Raw genomic sequence first — 17,458 nt, 5'->3', positions numbered from 1 at the left:
GGTGCAACTGCTGGAGACACTTAGTGTCCCTGGAGAGGAGGCCTGAGCCCGTCCGCTCATAAAGAAAAGCCAGTCAGTGCACATGTGCAGCCCCATGGCTGACTCAGACCCCTCAACAAGGAAGGTTGAGCACTCCCCATGGGCCCAGCCCCCGAGGGACTGCTGCTGTGCCTGAAGCAACCTGGAAAACCCCAGAGCATCCATGGTTTCCAGTATTGAAAAAGATGATGGAAAGGGCTTCCTTATTTCAAAGCATTACCTAGTTCAGGAGCAGCATGTGCCCACACAATGGAATCCACCGGTGCTACGGACAGGGACGTGTTCAGAGGACCGGGGGCCAGTTCAGGCTGGGTGGTCAGGCAAGCCCTTGGGTGGCCCTTCACCCCTGGCTAGTGTTAGACCATACGGAGAAGCATCGGATGAGGAGAGGCAGAGCAAGAGGGTTTGAGTGGGGGGATCAGAGGGAGCAGGTGCCAGCCCGCCCTGTGCTGCGGAACCGGGAGGGCTTGCGGCTGTCCGTGGGAGGCAGCTGCTGATGCCCAGGGAGGTGAGGGGAGTGGGCTGCCTGCCACCTGGGTTGTAACCAGAGTGCACGGCCAAGGCCAAGCTGACCCCCGAGCTGACCTTTCCCCAGTGCCAAGGCCGAATTAAGAGGCTACTCTCCAGAGGTCTGCCAGAAAAGGTGAGCTGGCCTGGGACCACTGCCTCGTCTGTGTCAGAGGAAGGAGTCGGGGGAGAATTGGAGTCTGGGGACACTGTCTGTGGTCTGATCTGCACCTGAAACCCTGAGTCCACAAGATGTCTCCTCTCAAAGCTTTCTAGGGAAAGGCTTTGGCGGTCCAGTGAACGGTCGACAGTTCTACCCCAGGTCTAACTAAAGCCACCCATGCAGCATCTCGGGTCTAAGTCATCACCGGTGGGTGAATGAAGTAGGGCCACAGACCTGGGAGCTGGTGAGCCAGGCTAGAGCCTGGCAGCTCCACCAATGAGCTTTGGGAGCACGGTAAGTCTCTTCCCTTTAAGGACTTTCACTCAGCCTTCTCTTCTTTTTTATCTTTTTATTTTATTTTATTTTTTTTAGACGAAGTTTCGCTCTTGTCCCCCAGGCTGGCGTGCAATGGCACGATCTCGGCTCACTGCAACCTCCGCCTCCCAGGTTCAAGCGATTCTCCTGCCTCAGCCTCCCAAGTAGCTGGGATTACAGGTGTGTACCACCATGCCCAGCTAATTTTTTGTATTTTAAGTAGAGGCAGAGTTTCACCATGTTGGCCAGGCTGGTCTCGAACTCCTGACCTCAAGTGATCCACCCGCATCAGCCTCCCAAAGTGCTGGGATTACAGGCGTGAGCCACTGCACCCAGCCCAGCCGTCTCTTCTTAAATCTAGTTCCTTTAAGGTTTTTCCCGCAGATTCTTCCAAATTTCTACAGATGTAGGAAATAGACCTCAGCGCTGGCTCAGTGAGAACACTCTGTGGCTCAGTTTCCTTTTCTGTAAAATGAACATGCTCTAGGCCCAAGTAAGTAACCCAGCTCAGAGACTAGTCTACGGGCAAGGAAAAGCATGAGGGAGGAAGAGAGGTTCCCAAGAGCTGCGAAGTGGGTGACGGTGTAGCAGGAGGGATGGGGATGGCAGACCATCTGGGATACGGTTCTTGGTTGCTCCTCTGGCCTGTCCCTTGCACACAGGATATCGTGTGCTCATCAGTTATCCGTGTCTGTCTTTCCTTGTTAGACTCTCAACAGCTCAGAGGAAGAGACTATGCCTCCATTCAAGTCTGCATCTCCAGTACCTGGCACCTACTCACTGAATGAATGAATGAGTCTGGTGTGGCTCTACCTCCAAAACACATCCAGAATTCATACAGCCACTGTGCACCACCGCACCCTACAGGGTCCAAGCTCCCGCCATCTCTGACTTGGATTAGGATCATCACCTTCCACCTGTATTCCCTGCTCCAAGTCCATGCTCAACACAGCAGCTGCAGCGACCCTATCGAAATTCAAAAGCCCTCCAATGGCTTCCATCTGCCCCAGATTAACAGTGTCCAAGTCCTTACAATGGCCTGGAAACCCCTGCAGGATCTGGCCACCCCAGTTCAGTCACCTCTCTGATCTAGTCTACCCGATCCATCCTAAACTTCTTGCTGTCCTGAAACACACTAGGCCCACACCTGCCCCACTATGGTCCTTGTGCTTCCTGTTTCTCCTCCAGGGAACACTCTGCCCCAGAGTCCCACACCACCTGCACCCCTTGGGTGCCACTGTCTCTTCCCTGACCACCCCACTGAGGGTTGAAATCATACTCCTACCCGCCCACCCTGGCACCCACTGCCTTTACTTTTCTCCACAGCACCTTCTAGCATAATACATAATCTAACTTATTTGAGTACTGTCTGTGCCCTCACCCCCGTCAGAACCACAGTCCATGCAAATAGGGATTTTTGGTCTATTTATTCACTTATTTATACCCACCACCTAGAAAACTGCCTGCACATTGTAGGCGCTCAATAAATACTTGCTGCCTGAATGATGAGGGAATGAATGCTAAGATACTGGTCAGATGTCCCGTAACTGTTTTAGCCTTCTAAGACAAAGGGGTAAGTTAAATACATGCAAATAACCTTTTACTTCTGATTAGTCCGACGTAACTTTTAAGGCGTGTCCTATCCTGGTCTCATTGAACTTTTCTGTACATGAGCAAACCCAGACTTTTGTGAGGCCTAAGACATTTAGCAATTGGGAGGCTCCCTTTGGGAAAAAGAATTTTAAAAATACAAAATTAGGTTAAAAACTTGGGGGCAATGGACATATTCATTATCTTGATGGTGGTGATGGCTTCACAGGTGCATACATCTGTCAAAATGTATCAGCTTGGCCACTTTAAGCATGTACAGTTTGTTGTAATGTCAGTTACACTTCAATGAAGCAAAAATTAAGTTTAGGGACTTGGAAGGGGCCCATGTAAGTGCTGGGTCCTAACGCGTAAACCTCATTAACTTCACAGTAAATCCACCTCCTCCCTGCAATGGGCAGGTAATTATACCTATTTGCCAGAGAACTGCACCAGATCACCCACAGCAGACCTAGGACTAACTGCCCAGGTGTGACTCTTGGCTCAGGTGCTTGAATATGGCCCAAGGCCTGGCCAAGCAAGGATGCTTAGTTAATGGAACCTCCTCTCATCAGGCAGGACTGCCCCGTAACAGTGCTGCTTCCTCTGCAGCCTGTGGTGAGAAGCAGTAGGGAGGCCCTGGCCCCCATCAGCTGAGACCCTAACCCCAAACATCACAGAGGACTCAGCCTCTGCAAGGAGCCCCTGCCCACCACCCCACAACTACCCTCACCCTCTGCCACAAGGTTCCAGGGCTCTGCTGCTAGAAAGGCCGTCTCAGCCCCGGGCGAGAGGCTAGTAATGGGGCTGGACAGGAGCCACACCAAGGGTCTAAGGCAAGCTCAGCCGTCTTCTTTTTTTTTTGTTTTGTTTTGTTTTGAGAGGGAGTCTCGCTGTCGCCCAGGCTGGAGTGCAGTTGGTGTGATCTCGGCTTACCGCAACCTCCACCTCCCGGGTTCCAGTGATTCTCCCACCTCAGCCTCCCAAGTAGCTGGGATTACAGGCGCACACCAGCACACCTGGCTAATTTTTGTTATTTTTAGTAGAGACAGGTTTTACCATGTTGGCCAGGCTGGTCTCGAACCCCTGACCTCAAGTAATCTGCCCATCTCAGCCTCCAAAAGTGCTGGGATTACAGGCATCAGCCACCACACCCGGCCCATCTTTGTTTTTTTTTTCTTTCTTCTTTATTTTTGTTTATTTTTACTTTTCATTTTTTTGAGACGGAGTTTCGCTCTGTTGCCTAGGCTGGAGTGAAATGGCGCGATTTTGGCTCACCACAACCTCCGCCTCCCAGGTTCAAGTGATTCTCCTGCCTCAGCCTCCCAAGTAGTTGGGATTACAGGCAACGCCCAGCTAATTTTGTAGTTTTAGTAGAGACAAGGTTTCTCCATGTTGGTCAGGCTGGTCTCGAACTCCCAACCTCAGGTGATCTGCCCACCTCAGCCTCCCAAAGTGCTGGGATTACAGGTGTGAGCCACCACGCCTGGCTTTTCTTTTTTTAAACTGTACATTCTGGTTGACTAGCCCTTATCTAAAATGCTTGAAACCAGAAGTGTTCCAGATTTGGGGTTTTTTTCAAATTTGGGGGCTATCTGCACTATATACTTGCCAGCTGAGCATCCCTAATCCTAAAATCCGAAATCCAAAACGGTCCAACGAGCATCTCCTTCAAGGCGCACATCTCAAAAAGTTTCGAACTTTGGAGTATTTCAGATTTTGAATTTTCAGATTTGGGATGCTCAACCTGTATTTATGGGGTACAAAGTGATGTTATGATATACGTATATAACGTGCAATGATTGAATCAAATAATTAACATATCCATCATTTCAAATACTTATCATTTTTCATGATGAGAACATGAAATTTACTTTCTTAGCAACTTATGAAAAATGCAATATGTTATTATTCGCTACAGTCACCATGCTGGGCAATAGGTCTCCAAAAACATTCCTCCTTGACTGGGCGTCATGACTCACACCTATAATCCCAGCACTTTGGGAGCCTGAGGCAGGAAGATCGCCCAAGCCCAGGAATTCAAGATCAGCCTGGGCAACATAGTGAAACCCACTCCATCTCTACAAAAAAATAAAAATAAGTCTGGGTGCGGTGGCTCACACCTATAATTCCAGCACTTTGGGTGGGCAAGGCAGGTGGATCACGAGGTCAGGAGATTGAGACCATCTTGGCTAACACAGTGAAACCCCGTCTCTACTAAAAATACAAAAAAAATATAGCCGGGCATGGTGGCGGGCGCCTGTAGTCCCAGCTACTCGGGAGGCTGAGGCAGGAGAATGGCGTGAACCCAGGAGGCAGAGCTTGCAGTGAGCCGAGATTGCACCATTGCACTCCAGCCTGGGCGATAGAGCGAGACTCTGTCTCAAAAAAAAATAAATAAATAAATAAATAAATAAAAATAATAAAAATAAAAATAAAAAATTAGCCAGGCGTGGTAGCACATGCCTGTAGTCCCAACTACTCAGGAAGCTGAGGCAGGAGGGTCACCAGGAGATTGAGGCTGCAGTGAGCTGTGATCACACCACTGCACTTCTGCCAGGGAGAGAGAGTAAGACCTTGTCTAAAACAAACAAACAAAACGGAAAAACAAAAACTAGAAACCAAAAACATTTCCCCATCTAACTGAAACTATATTCGTTGACCAACATCTCCCCGTCACGCCCACCCCAGCCTCCAGTAACCACCATTCTACTCTCTGCTGCTGTGAGCTCCACTGTTTTAGATTCCACCTCTAAGTGAGCCCTCTCGGCATTTGTCCTTCTGCGTCTGGTATATTTCACTTGGCATACTGTCCTCCAGGTTTGTGTTTGTTAAAGTTGTGCTTTTCCCTGGCTGTCTGTGGAGCTTCCTCCTCCTCTCCCTTTTTGGCTCATCTCAGACCCTCCAGCCTCGTTGTGCTGATCAGGGGTGATGCCGGCAGTTGAGAACCCCCCGTGAGGGAGTGAAGTGTGGGGTGTCTGTGGGTGTGTGAGCCAAGGGGACCCAAGCAGCTTCCTTCCTGCCACCAGCGGTGCTCTAGAGGTCAACGCAGCCATCTCCCTGCCTCCAGGCCAGCTGGCATCTAATCCAGGCTTTACACACAGAGGGAGCTGCCGTGGCCTGTCACTCCTGTGAAAATGTTAATGACAATGAACACTTGCTGCATACCTCATCAGTACAAGTATCTGTGCGGATACGGATATGTATCCTGTGACAGCTTTATCTGCATTCACCCTTTCGATCCTCACAACAGCTAAATGAGGGTGGTACTGTCATCCACGCTACGGACAGGGAAACAGCAAGGCTGAGAAATTTCCTCAGGGTTCATCGACGCTATGGACATGGAAACAGCAAGGTTGAGAAATTTTCTCAGGGTCGCAGGCAAGCATGTGGCTGAGATTCGGGTCCATGTAGTCTGGTGCCAGTGCCCATCTGTGGCTACTGCATGGTACCACTCCGAATGAACAGGGAATTGGAGGTCACTTCTCTCAGAAGCAGGGCTGGACCACGTGACTCTAGAGGTCCTGTTTAGCCTGATGATGATGAAATGGAAGCCCAGAGAGGGGAAATGACTTATTCACAGTCTCATGGCTTGCTAGTGTCCCAGGCACCACGAGAAGGTATGTTTTCCAAGGCTGTCCCCAGTGCTTCGAGAGTATTACATGCTGGCCATTTCCCCCCAGGATATGCTCCCCCGACAGGGCTGAGCTTCCTCCGCAAGGGACGATGCTGCTCCTTCCCTTTGGATCAATCCCCCCGATTCCTAAGTCTCTGCATGAGGTAAGGTCCTGGAGGGAGATCCAACTACTTGGACCTGAGGTCCTGCCCACCACTCATGGACAGTGGTACCCACAGCTGGTGGGAGCCAGCGTATCCTGGATCATGTAGACACCAGAAGGCCCCCAGAGTCAGGGGCAAGAGGGGAAGGGAGTAGGGAGCGTCGGCCTACAGGTAGAGTGTGGGAACCACAGTGACAGCCGGCAAAGAAGGGCCATGGCAGTGAGAAACTTGTAAAGCACCCAGCTGAGGTGGTGGCGGTGGGAGGGGCTTGTCCTTGTCCTTGTCCCAGCTCTGCCCCTAGCTGCATAACTGCAGGCTTCCCCCTCTGGTGGCTGAGAACACAGGCTGGGGAAGGAGGAGGCCAGTCAGGCAGCTGCGCATTGCAACGTGGCAGGTGGCCTCGGCCAACCCCAGGGCAGGCCTGGGTGGGGATGGGAAGGACGCCCCTGCCAGACTGTGGGCCCATCTGTCCATCTGTCAGAGCACATGTGTCCGACAGCCCCCAGCTCACACCCACGGCCCCACCCCACCGGGGGCGAAGGCTGCCCGTGGAGGAACAGGAGCCTTGGCCTAAAGGCTGAGGGTGGAGCATTCCTGATGCAGCGTCCACGAGGAATCTCTGCTTTCTCCTAGCCCCACACCCAGCCTCACACACACCCTGCCGGCCACCTCCGCCACATAGCACCGCTGAAAACGTTACCCCAGCTGCAAAATCCTGCCTGGGCTAGGTCATTTCTGTATCTCATTTCCTCTGTGCTGAGTCCCCTCTCTCCATGGCAGCCCACCCACTAGACCATAAACTGTTAAATGGCATGGAGTAAGTAAAGCACGCACCACTCAGCAGAGGGCCAGCAAGGTCAGCGATTACTGTTAATATTGTTAACGAAGCCCTATTATAATGAATGCTATTAGCTTTCAAACTTGAAAAGGACTGAGGAGCTGAGGGCACAAGCCTCCCCACCCAAGAGTGGGTGGAAGTGTGCGTGGACATCTTTGGTTCACTGTAGGCCTCTGGTGGAGTGAGCAAGTGCCACACTGCACCCCTGTAGGTTGGGGCTCAGGGAGAGGAGGCTGGGCCCATCCTCGCTGCCCCACCCTAATCCCCAATGGCCTGGAAGCGGGGGCCGGGGTGTGTGTGTGGGGGGGTGCAGCTATCCAGGGATCAACTGAAGCCATAAACACCTGGGGCTGGAGGAGGAGGCTATTTGTGGAGAAGGAACTTCTGACTGAAGCCTGAGAAGGCAGCAATTGGGCCTGACATTTGAGCTGTTCCTCCCATTGTCCCTGGAGGGCTCTGAGGCTTCTGGTGAAATCAGCCAGGCTTCAAGGCCACAGCTCCAGGAAGCCCCAGGAAGCTTGCACTGCTCCCCACCCAAGAGGGCATGCCCATTCCTGCCTCAGTGTCCGTCCTAGTCATGCTCCCCCGCCACACTGTGAGTTCCTTGAGGGCAGGTACGTGTTCCCCTCACCCCTGTGCTGTGCATTTGGCACCTACTGTGTGCTCTCATCCCTACTACAACACTAGAAGGCAATGTCTTATTCCAATAACCTCATGGAAAGATGCTCCACAACACTAATCATCAGGGAAATGCAAATCAAAAACCACGAGATAGCGCTTCACACCCACTAGGATGGCTATGATCCAAAAAATGGAAAATAACAAGCGTTGATGAGGATATGCGAAATCAGAACCTTTGTTCATTGCTGGCGGGAATGTAAACTGATACAGCTGCTGTGGAAAACAGTTTGGTGGTTCCTCAAAAACTCAAACATAAAATTACCACATGAGCTAGCAATTCCAATCCCACAAGAACTGAAACCAGGGACTCAAGATACCTGTACACCAATGTTCACTGCAGTATTAGTCATAGTAGTCAAAAGGTAGAAGCAATACAAATGTCTATCCACAGGTGAACAGATAAGCAAGATGCAGTCTCTCCATACAATGGAACATTACCTAGTCTTAAAAAAGAGGGAAATTCTGACACACGCTACAACATGGATGAAGCTTAAGGACATTATGCCAACTGAAATAAGCCAGACATAAAAGAGGAAATATGTATGATTACATTTTTTTTTTTTTGAGATGGAGTCTCACTCTGTCATCCAGGATGGAGTGCAGTGGCATGATCTCAGCTCACTGCAACCTCCACCTCTCAGGTTCAAGCAATTCTCGTGGCTCAGCCTCCCGAGTAGCTAATTACAGGTGCGCACCACACCCAGCTAATTTTGTAATTTTGTATTTTTAGTAGAGACGGGTTTCACTGTGTTGGTCAGGCTGGTCTCGAACTCCTGACCTCGAGTGATCTGCCTGCCTTGGCCTCCCAAAGTGCTAGGATTACAGGCATAAGCCACATGAGCCACCACGCCTGGCCTGATTCCACTTTTTTTTTTTTTTTTTTTGAGACTGAGTCTCGCTTTGTTGCCCAGGCTGGAGTGCAGTGGCATGATCTCGGCTCACTGAAACCTCCGCCTCCCGGGTTCAAGCAATTCTCCTGCCTCAGCCCCTGAAGTAGCTGGGATTACAGATGCACACCACCACACCCAGCTAATTTTGTAATTTTGTATTTTTAGTAGTGACAGGGTTTCACCATGTTGGCCAGGCTGGTCTCAAACTCCTGACCTCTTGATTCACCCGCCTCGGCCTCCCAAAGTGCTGGGATTACAGGCGTGAGCCACCGCGGCTGGCTTGATTCCACCTTTATGAAATGCCTAGAATAGGCAAATCATAGAGACAGAAAATAGAACAGGTTACCAGCGGCTATAGGGGCAGAGGGGAATGGGGAATTATTGTTTAATGGGTACAGAATTTCTATTTGAGATGATGGAAAAGTTCCGGAAATGGATGGTGATGATGGTTGCACAAAAAGGTGAATGTACTTAATGCCACTGACCTGTACACATAAAAATGGCTTAAATGGTTAATTTTACGTAATATATATTTTTCTCACAATAAAATAAATAAACCAAAACACCTCCCACAAAGGTAGTAGTATTATGACCTCCACTTTACAAAAGGAAAATGAAGCCCAAGGAGGTTAAATAACTTGCCCAAGGTCACGCCAGCTCTCAGGGACAGAGTAGATTTGAACACTCCCGTCATCAAGCCTCCAGGCACCTGAAGTCAGGGTTGTAGGCCATAGGGAGGAGCATAGGAGCAGCTGGAAACCCACAGGGCAACAAAGCAAAGAGGAGCAGAGAATCCTGCAAATGAGGCCATGGTGAAGAAGCGGGGGCAGGAGCCCAGGTGAGACTCCGTGACCTCTGTCCCATCACCTTTGTGAAAAGACCCTCGACGTGCTCTATCTAGTCCCAAACTCAGCCTGAGTCTGGTCCCGGTTCTGCCTCTTATTAGCTGTGTGACTCATCCAGAAAACGAGGGAATCCCTTCACCTCTGACAGTCTGAGGAATCAACAGTGCTTTGCCCTGATCCTCCACCAGGGTCCCCCAAACCCACCATGTGAAGTCTCGCCTCTAGGCTGATGCTCACAATCTCTCCACCCCCTTGCCTGGAGCACTGCTATGGTTTGAATATTAGTCCCCTCCAAAATTCATGTTGAAATGTAATCCCCATCTGGCAGTATTGACAGGTGGGCCTTTAAGGAGTGATATGGCCCTGAGGGCACTGCCTTCACGATGGATTAATCCACTCAGGGATTAATAGGCTAACAGAGCGCAGGAGTGGGACTGGGGGCTGTCTCAGAGGAAGAAAAGGCCTGAACAAGCACACTCGGCCCCCTCGCCACGGGATGCCTGCACCACCTCGGGACTCTGCAGAGTCCCTTCCAGCACGAAGGCCCTCACAGATGCAGCCCCTCAACCTTGGACTTCCCAGCCTCTGTAACTGTAAGGAATAAACTCCTTCTTTATAAATTACCCAGTTTCAGGTATTCTGTTATCAACAACAGAAAACAGACCAAGACAAGCACTCACCCTCAGCTCTGCTTCCTTCAGGAAAACTCCCAAGATAAATCTGGTTAATATCGGCTGTGGACAACCCCAGTGTCTGCTTGGGTGGCTAACTGTCCAGAGAAGTTTTTCCTGCCCCTCTCATTAGACCATGAAGTCGTGGAGAGCAGAGACCACACGGCCTCAGCCCGGCCTGCCCAGTGGGGGGTGGTCACTTAATCAGAACTGACGGGCTGCTAATAGGATGGCCCACCTGGGACACAGGAGGGGAGAAGCAGAGAGAGAGGCAGGGAAAAGAGGCAGGAAGACTCAGGAAAGTCAAGAGCAACCTCAGGAAGGTGAGAAGCATAGGAGGCAGAAAGGGATGAATGCAGAGGGAACCCCAGAGCCAGCCACAGCCCTCCAGAGAGCAGGAGGCGGGACACGAGCCCACCCGGCCAGCACTGAGTGTGAGGAGCGGGGAAGGCGGGGAGCAGGCAGAAGGGGGCGAGAAGTTGTTCGAGTCCCACCACCTGCACGCTAGGATAGGCCGACTGTGAGCCTGGCCAAAGGAGGTCAGCATGGCCAGCATTGGCTGTGCCAGGGGGAGGGTCACACAGTGACAGGGCAGAAATGAAAGCGGCCGTGAGCAGGAGAAGGCAAGCACCCCGGGCTGGGGAGCCGGCCCAGGAGGGTAAGAGGTGCTCAAGGGGAGGGCCGGAGCCAACAAGCGTGGGAGACTCAGCTCAGAAATAGCAGGTGTTAATCTGCCGTGCTGCTTTGCATGTCATCTGCATGTCTGCCTGGCCTTGGTCAGCGTGTCCTATGCTGGATGTGCCGTGGGCGGAGCTCGGAGCAGGCCTAACCCCTGTCCTCAAACAGCTAAGGCCCGGTCCCCAGGTCGGGAATCATCCTCTTAGCCCCACCCCGTACCCCACCGGGCCGGCCCACTTGGAAAGGGGCTGGTGGCCTTTGGATGCAGGGAAGTGAGGGGGGAGAAAAGACCAGAGCTCTGGGGATGCTGGAAGCAGCTGGGGGCTCAGAATGGGGCTGGGGTACACAGAGGATGGGAAGCGCAGATCCCCCAAGGGAAGATGAGAAGACAGGAGGGGAGCAGCCATGGTGAGCTGAGGTCTGAGTCAGCTCTCAGCTCGGCCTCCCATTCCGCCTCCCAGAGGGCCCATCCCACACACTGCGGGTGAGCTCAGAGCTATCTATAGCTCCCAGCCGGGCTGGTCAGCGCTGCCTGCTGAGAGCCCTCCATCAGTCCCCACACAGTCCTGCCTTGGCTCGGCCCCCGGGACTGGTAAGAAGAGACGGGGTGAGCGGGTGTCTGGATCCCAGCAGAACCTATTCTCATGCAGGACAGGTGCTGTGGGGGCTGGGCGGTTGTCAGAGCCTGCAGTACAGCCTCCAGGGCCCTGCCCAGGGCCTGACCCACCTGGAGCCAGGGCCAGGCAGTGGAGGAGCAAGGCCATTCAGCTGACAGAGGAACGCTAAGCTCGGAGGCAGGAGAACTGGGTTAAAGCCCCACTCTCCACTTCCAACTTGAGAGACTGGGAGAAACTCTTGGCTTCCCTGAATTTCCATTTCTGCATCTGCAAGCAGAGGTGCCATTCCTCCCTCCTTGAAGGGACCCTTGAAAGGACCGAAAGATCACGGATGCCCAGGATGCTGGGAGCGCTGACGTGTTATGAAGCACAGTGAAGCAGCACCTCTGCCCCTCCTCACTCTTCCTCCAGGCCCTCCCGAGCGTCCCCATCCCATGCCCCTCCCTGGGTCTCAGCACAGGGAAGGAGCAGCATCCGAGATGCCAACATGGCCAGGACAGTTTGCCAAACCGTTTTCAGTCTGCTTCCCTGAGTCAGTGGCTTCCCTCCTGCCAAACAGAATTCCAACCCAAGTCCTGCCAGAGATCCACAGCCTGGCGCTTCCCCAGGCTTGGTCACGGTCTCTTAACCCCAGTATCCTTATATGTGAAGCAGGGACAGAAACATCTACCTATAACAACTAAATAAAACTAAGCATCCACCCAAATGTCCGTCGGCAGATGAACAGATAAACAGAATGTGGTCTATACAATGGAATATTACTCAGCCTTAAAAAGGAAGGAAACTCTGACCTAGGTTACAATACAGATAAACGTTGAGGACCTTGTGTTAAGTGAAATTAGCCAGTCACAAAAGGGCAAATGTTGTATGATTCCACTTATATGAGGTAACTAAAGGAGTCAGACCCATAAAGACAGAAAGCAGAACGGCAGTTGCCAGGGCTGGAGGGCGGGGAGGATGGCGAGAATAGGTAATTATTGTTTAAAAGGTAAAGAATTTCACTTTGAAATGAAATATTTCTGGCGATGGGTGGTAGTAATGGCTGTACATCAATGTGAATATATTTAATGCCATCAAATTATAAACTGAAAAACTATAATGATTAAAATGGAAAATGTTACGTATTTTTTAACACACACACACACACACACACACCCCCAAAAAGCAAGTCCTCAAAGCCCTTAAGCCCTTGGTCCCCAGGGGTGCTCAATTCCACAAATGTCTGTTGATTTAGTGCATTCTGGCGTCTCCACAGGGCCCTCCCAGACACCCACAGCGCCCTCCGCCCTTGCCCCTTGCTGGATGCCTCATGCACACTTACATTTTCCGGCCCACCTCTGCCTCTAAAGCACACAGACCTGCCCTGTGAAGGGTCCAGGACATACACCACAACTCCCCAGCCAAGCCACCTGCCCTTCCCTACACTCCCCCTGCCCTTTCTCATTTCACACCTAAGCTACAATCTATACCCATCCCCTCCTCCACCAAAGCAGAGGAAAGAGCCTGGGGGGTCCCAGAGGCTGCGTCCCTCCTGGCTAAATGGCAACAACCTCTGCAAAGCACCCAACACCACACCAGGCACCCCCAGGTGCTCCACACACAGCTGTCTCCCCCATGACGCTTCCCCAGGCGCTAAAAGTAAGAAGCAAAACTTCACAAGTAGAAGTGGAAGGGACTTCACAGGAGTTCTGGCCAGTAAATATTTCAGGGGTTAGTTTCCCAGTGTCTTCCTTAAATGTATCCAGGTCACTCTTCTTCATCCCATTCTCCTGTCTGCTAGCTGCAATGTAACTCCTGGAGCTGAAGCAGCTGCTTGGGCCTTAAGGGAACATTCACAATGGAAGGCATGCTCATGAGCCACAAGACAGAAGCATCCTGGGTCCCTGAGAGCTTCATGGAGCAGAGCTGCCACACCTTCCCTGGACTACCTACCCTCCAGACATTTATAGGAGAGAGAAGGAAATTTCCCTTATGTAAGCCACTGTTATTTGGGATCTGCTAAAGACAAATTTTATCTTAACTGCCACAAACACATTCAAGTACTTTATTTAGAAATACAGATGCAAGGCCGGGCATGGTGGCTCACACCTGTAAAATCAGCTGGGCGTGGTGGCGCACGCCTGTAGACCCAACTACTTGGGAGGGTGAAGCAGAAGAATCACTTTAACCCACGGGGCGGAGGCTGCAGTGAGCCGAGATTGCTCCACTGCACTCCAGCCTGGGCGACAGAGCAAGACTCTGTCTCAAAAACAAAAGAAAAGAAAAGAAAAGAAAAGCTGGGTGCGGTGGCTCACACCTGTAATCCCATCACTTTGGGAGGCCAAGGTGGGCGGATCACCTGAGGTCTGGAGTTCAAGACCAGCCTGACCAACATGGAAAAACCCTGTCTCTACTAAAAATACAAAATTAGCCAGGAGTGGTGGCACATGCCTGTAATCCAAGCTTACTCAGCAGGCTGAGGTGGGAGAATCGCTTGAACCCGGGAGGCAGAGGTAGCGTTGAGCTGAGATTGCGCCCATTGCACTCTAGCCTGGGCAACAAGAGTTGCTCCATCTCAAAAAAAAAAAAGAGAGAGAAAGAAAAGAAAAAGGAAAAAATAAGCAACCATCAGAGCAAGAAGTGGTCAAAGCAGGGACAGTCTGGAGGGCCAACCCAGAAGCAAGGGCGACCCTGGGGAAGCCGAGCCAAGCAACCATCAGAGCAAGAAGTGGTCAAAGCAGGGACAGTCTGGAGGGCCAACCCAGAAGCAAGGGCGACCCTGGGGAAGCCGAGCCAAGCAACAATGGTGGGGGTGGCACCAGCGTTGGGTGTGGGGGAGAAATGAATGGAAACCCGTGGGGGTGGGCAGATGGTCTGGGGCCATCCTGTTGGAAGCCAGGCAGGGGCCCCGTTGTCACTGACTTCAGCCACTTAGAGACCCACTCAGGGCTCTCACTCCTGCCCCAAGACCACTGTTTTGAGCTAGGATTCCTGAGCACTTTCCAACAGGAACAGAAGCCTGATCTGGGCCTTCCAACAGCCATTCCGTTTTTATTCTTGCTTCATTTTTTTTTTTTTTTGAGACAGGGCCTCACTCTGGCACCCAGGCAGGAGTGCAACAGTGCAATCATGGCTCAATGCAGCCTTGACCTCTTGGCCTCAAGAGATCCTTCTGCCTCAGCCTCCCCAGTAGCTGGCACTACAGGCTAGCACCACCAAACCCGGGTAATTTTTTTTATTTTTACTAGAGATGGTGTCTCGCTTTGTTGCCCAGGCTGGTTTCAAACTGCTGGCCTCAAGTGATCCTCCCACCTTGGCCTCCCAAAGTGCTGGAATCACAGGCTTGAGTGAGCCACCATGCCCAGCCCCTGCTTCATTTTTCCAGATGCCCCCTCTTCCATCCAAAAGTCATCATGGCCCCATGCCAACTGCTTGGTCCTTCCCATGCAGTGCTGAACAGTTTCCATTGTGTTCTGCAACCCCAGCCACTCACAAAGATCAAGCCGTTTCTGGTGACCCTCTGCTGGGTTGGGGGGGGGCCTTTCCTAGGGGAGTGGTCTCCAGCACTCTGCCTCTCCTAGGAGCTCTCCAGGCTGCCTTGCAGAGCAGGTATCTGTGAGCTCACATTACCCTCACCCCAGATGACAGGCTGGGACTAGACCCGTCTAACCCACACCAGGCACACAGAAGGCTCGGCATCTGTTTGTTGCATGAATGAGTGAGTGAATGAGGGAAAGAGGGGATGAGTGAGCATCCTTCACAGCCAAGGTGGGCAGCCTGCTGGTCAGGCACCTGCTGGGGTACAGCTTGTGGGGTGCTCCCCACCTGCTCTGGGGGGGATGTTCTACCCCACCCAGATTCGCCTTTTCCAAGATTCCCACTCCCACCTCTGCTCACCGCCAGGGGCCCCACCCTCCACACCCCCTCACAGGCTTCTCCTCAGATGCCCCCATCCCTTGGGAGCCCAGGAGGGAAGAAAGCAGTGTCCACCCGACAAAGCCCCAAGTGGTCATCCCCTTCCGTGGCCCGGCAGGAACCCCAAGGTTCTGGTGTCGGCCCCTTGCCTCAGCCTCAGGTACAGGGCTGAACCCGACGGGCTCCTTACCATACATCTTGCCCTCATCCGACAGGATGATTTTGCGCCTGCCACAGGGCGGGTAGATGGCGAGGGCCTCCTGGAAACTCTGCTCAATGTCCGGGCTCCACACGCCCTCTGCGTCATTGTCGATGGGCTTGTCCAGTGCCTGACTGCCCCCAGAGACGGTGCTCCCCTCAGGGGAGGTGGGAGAGCTCCACTCGTTGGAGGTAATGGTGCCGGCCGTGCCCTCCAAGGCTCCGCTTGGAGGAGCGCTCGTTGGACCTGCGGGGACAGGAACCACAGCCCCGGTGAGCGGTGGAAGAACTGCGTGGGCCATGGGATGAAGGCACTCCGGGGAGTGCCAGAGCCTGAATCAGTTGCTCAGGAAGCAAAGCGTGAAGTGAAAGATCTGTGAGAATCAGGCCTGCGGTCTTGAACAGGTCCCTTCCCCTCTGGAGAGCTTGTCTTCCCATCTGTCGAATGAGCACGATGACCTAGGCACTCCCTGATATCAAGGAACCCAGACAAGGGCTGAAAAGTAGGAGACAAGGATGCAGTGCCGGGGATGCACTGACATTAAATCGACCCCGGGCAAAAAGCATGCAAAATCCTGGGTACTGTTGGTGGGAATGCAAAATGGTACAGGCCGGGCGCTGTGGCTCACGCCTGTAATCCCAGCACTCTGGGAGGCTGAGGCAGGCAGATCACTTGAGGTCAGGAACTCGAGACCAGCCTGGCCAACATGGTGAAACCCCGTTTCTACTAAAAATACAAAAATTAGCCAGGTGTGGTGGCAGGCACCTGTAATCGCAGCTACTCGGGAGGCTCAGGCAGGAGAATCGCTTGAATCCGAGAAGCAGAGGTTGCAGTGAGCCGAGATCCCACCACTACACTCCAGCCTGGGCGACAGAGCAAGACCATATGACCCAATATCTGGATATATACCCAAGCAAATTGAAAGCAGGGTCTCAAAGATATATGTGTACACTCATGCTCGCGGCAGCATTATTCACAAGAGTCAAAAGGCAGAAGCAAACCAAGTGTCCATCAATGGATGAATGGATGAACAAAATGTGGTGTATACCTACAGCGAAATAGGAGCTTTAAAAAGGAAGGCAACCGGGACACGTGCTGCAGCACAGACGGACCTTTAGGACATTATGCTGAGTGAAACACGCCAGTTACAAAACAACCCAAACACTGCATGATTCTGCTGACGAGGTATCTAAGCAGTCACATTAGGCCAGGCACAGTGGCTCATGCCTATACCCCCAGCACTTTGGGAGGCTGAGGCAGGAGGATCCCTTGAGCCCAGGAGTTTCAGACCAGTCTAGGCAATATAGGGAGACCCCATCTCTACAAAAAATTAATTAAAAAAAAATTAGCCAGGTGTGCTGGCTCGCACCTATAGTCCCAGCTACTCTGGAGGGTGAGGGCAGAGAATCACTTGAGCCTGGGAAGTCAAGGCTGCAGTGAGCCATGATTGCGCCACTGCACTCCAGCCTGGGTGACAGAGCAAGGCTCTGTCTCAAAATAAATGAATACAATAAAATAAAAATAAAGTAGTCGGCAGGGTGCAGAGGCTCACACCTGTAATCCCAGCACTTAGGGAGGCTGAGGCAGGAGGATCATTTGAGTCCAGGAGTTAGCAAGACTTCATCTCTACTAAAAATTTTTTTTTTTAATTTTCTTAAGTGGTCAAACAAATAGAAACAGAGTAGAATGGTGGTTACCAGGGGCTGGTGGGAGAAAGATACAGAGTTGTGACTTGACAGGTACAGAGTTTCGGT

The 17,458-nt window shown here is 52.1% G+C and overlaps 1 protein-coding gene across 4 annotated transcripts in view; it reads right to left on the bottom strand.

The window, feature by feature from the left end:
* Positions 1-17,458, bottom strand: part of TEAD4 (TEA domain transcription factor 4) — an 82,081-nt gene that overhangs the window by 30,159 nt on the left and 34,464 nt on the right. For 3 of the 4 annotated variants that reach the window (XM_003820349.6, XM_063593297.1, XM_034935184.2), the window contains exon 3: positions 15,696-15,950. The exons of the other annotated variant lie outside the window; for it this stretch is intronic. In XM_003820349.6, the coding sequence (XP_003820397.1) occupies positions 15,696-15,950 (255 nt within the window). The remainder of the gene's footprint in view (positions 1-15,695; positions 15,951-17,458) is intronic. 4 annotated transcript variants of the gene reach the window in all.

This window comes from Pan paniscus, chromosome 10, assembly GCF_029289425.2.
Source record: "Pan paniscus chromosome 10, NHGRI_mPanPan1-v2.0_pri, whole genome shotgun sequence".
NCBI lineage: Eukaryota > Metazoa > Chordata > Mammalia > Primates > Hominidae > Pan > Pan paniscus.
This window is presented reverse-complemented; position numbering and strand designations above follow the sequence as displayed.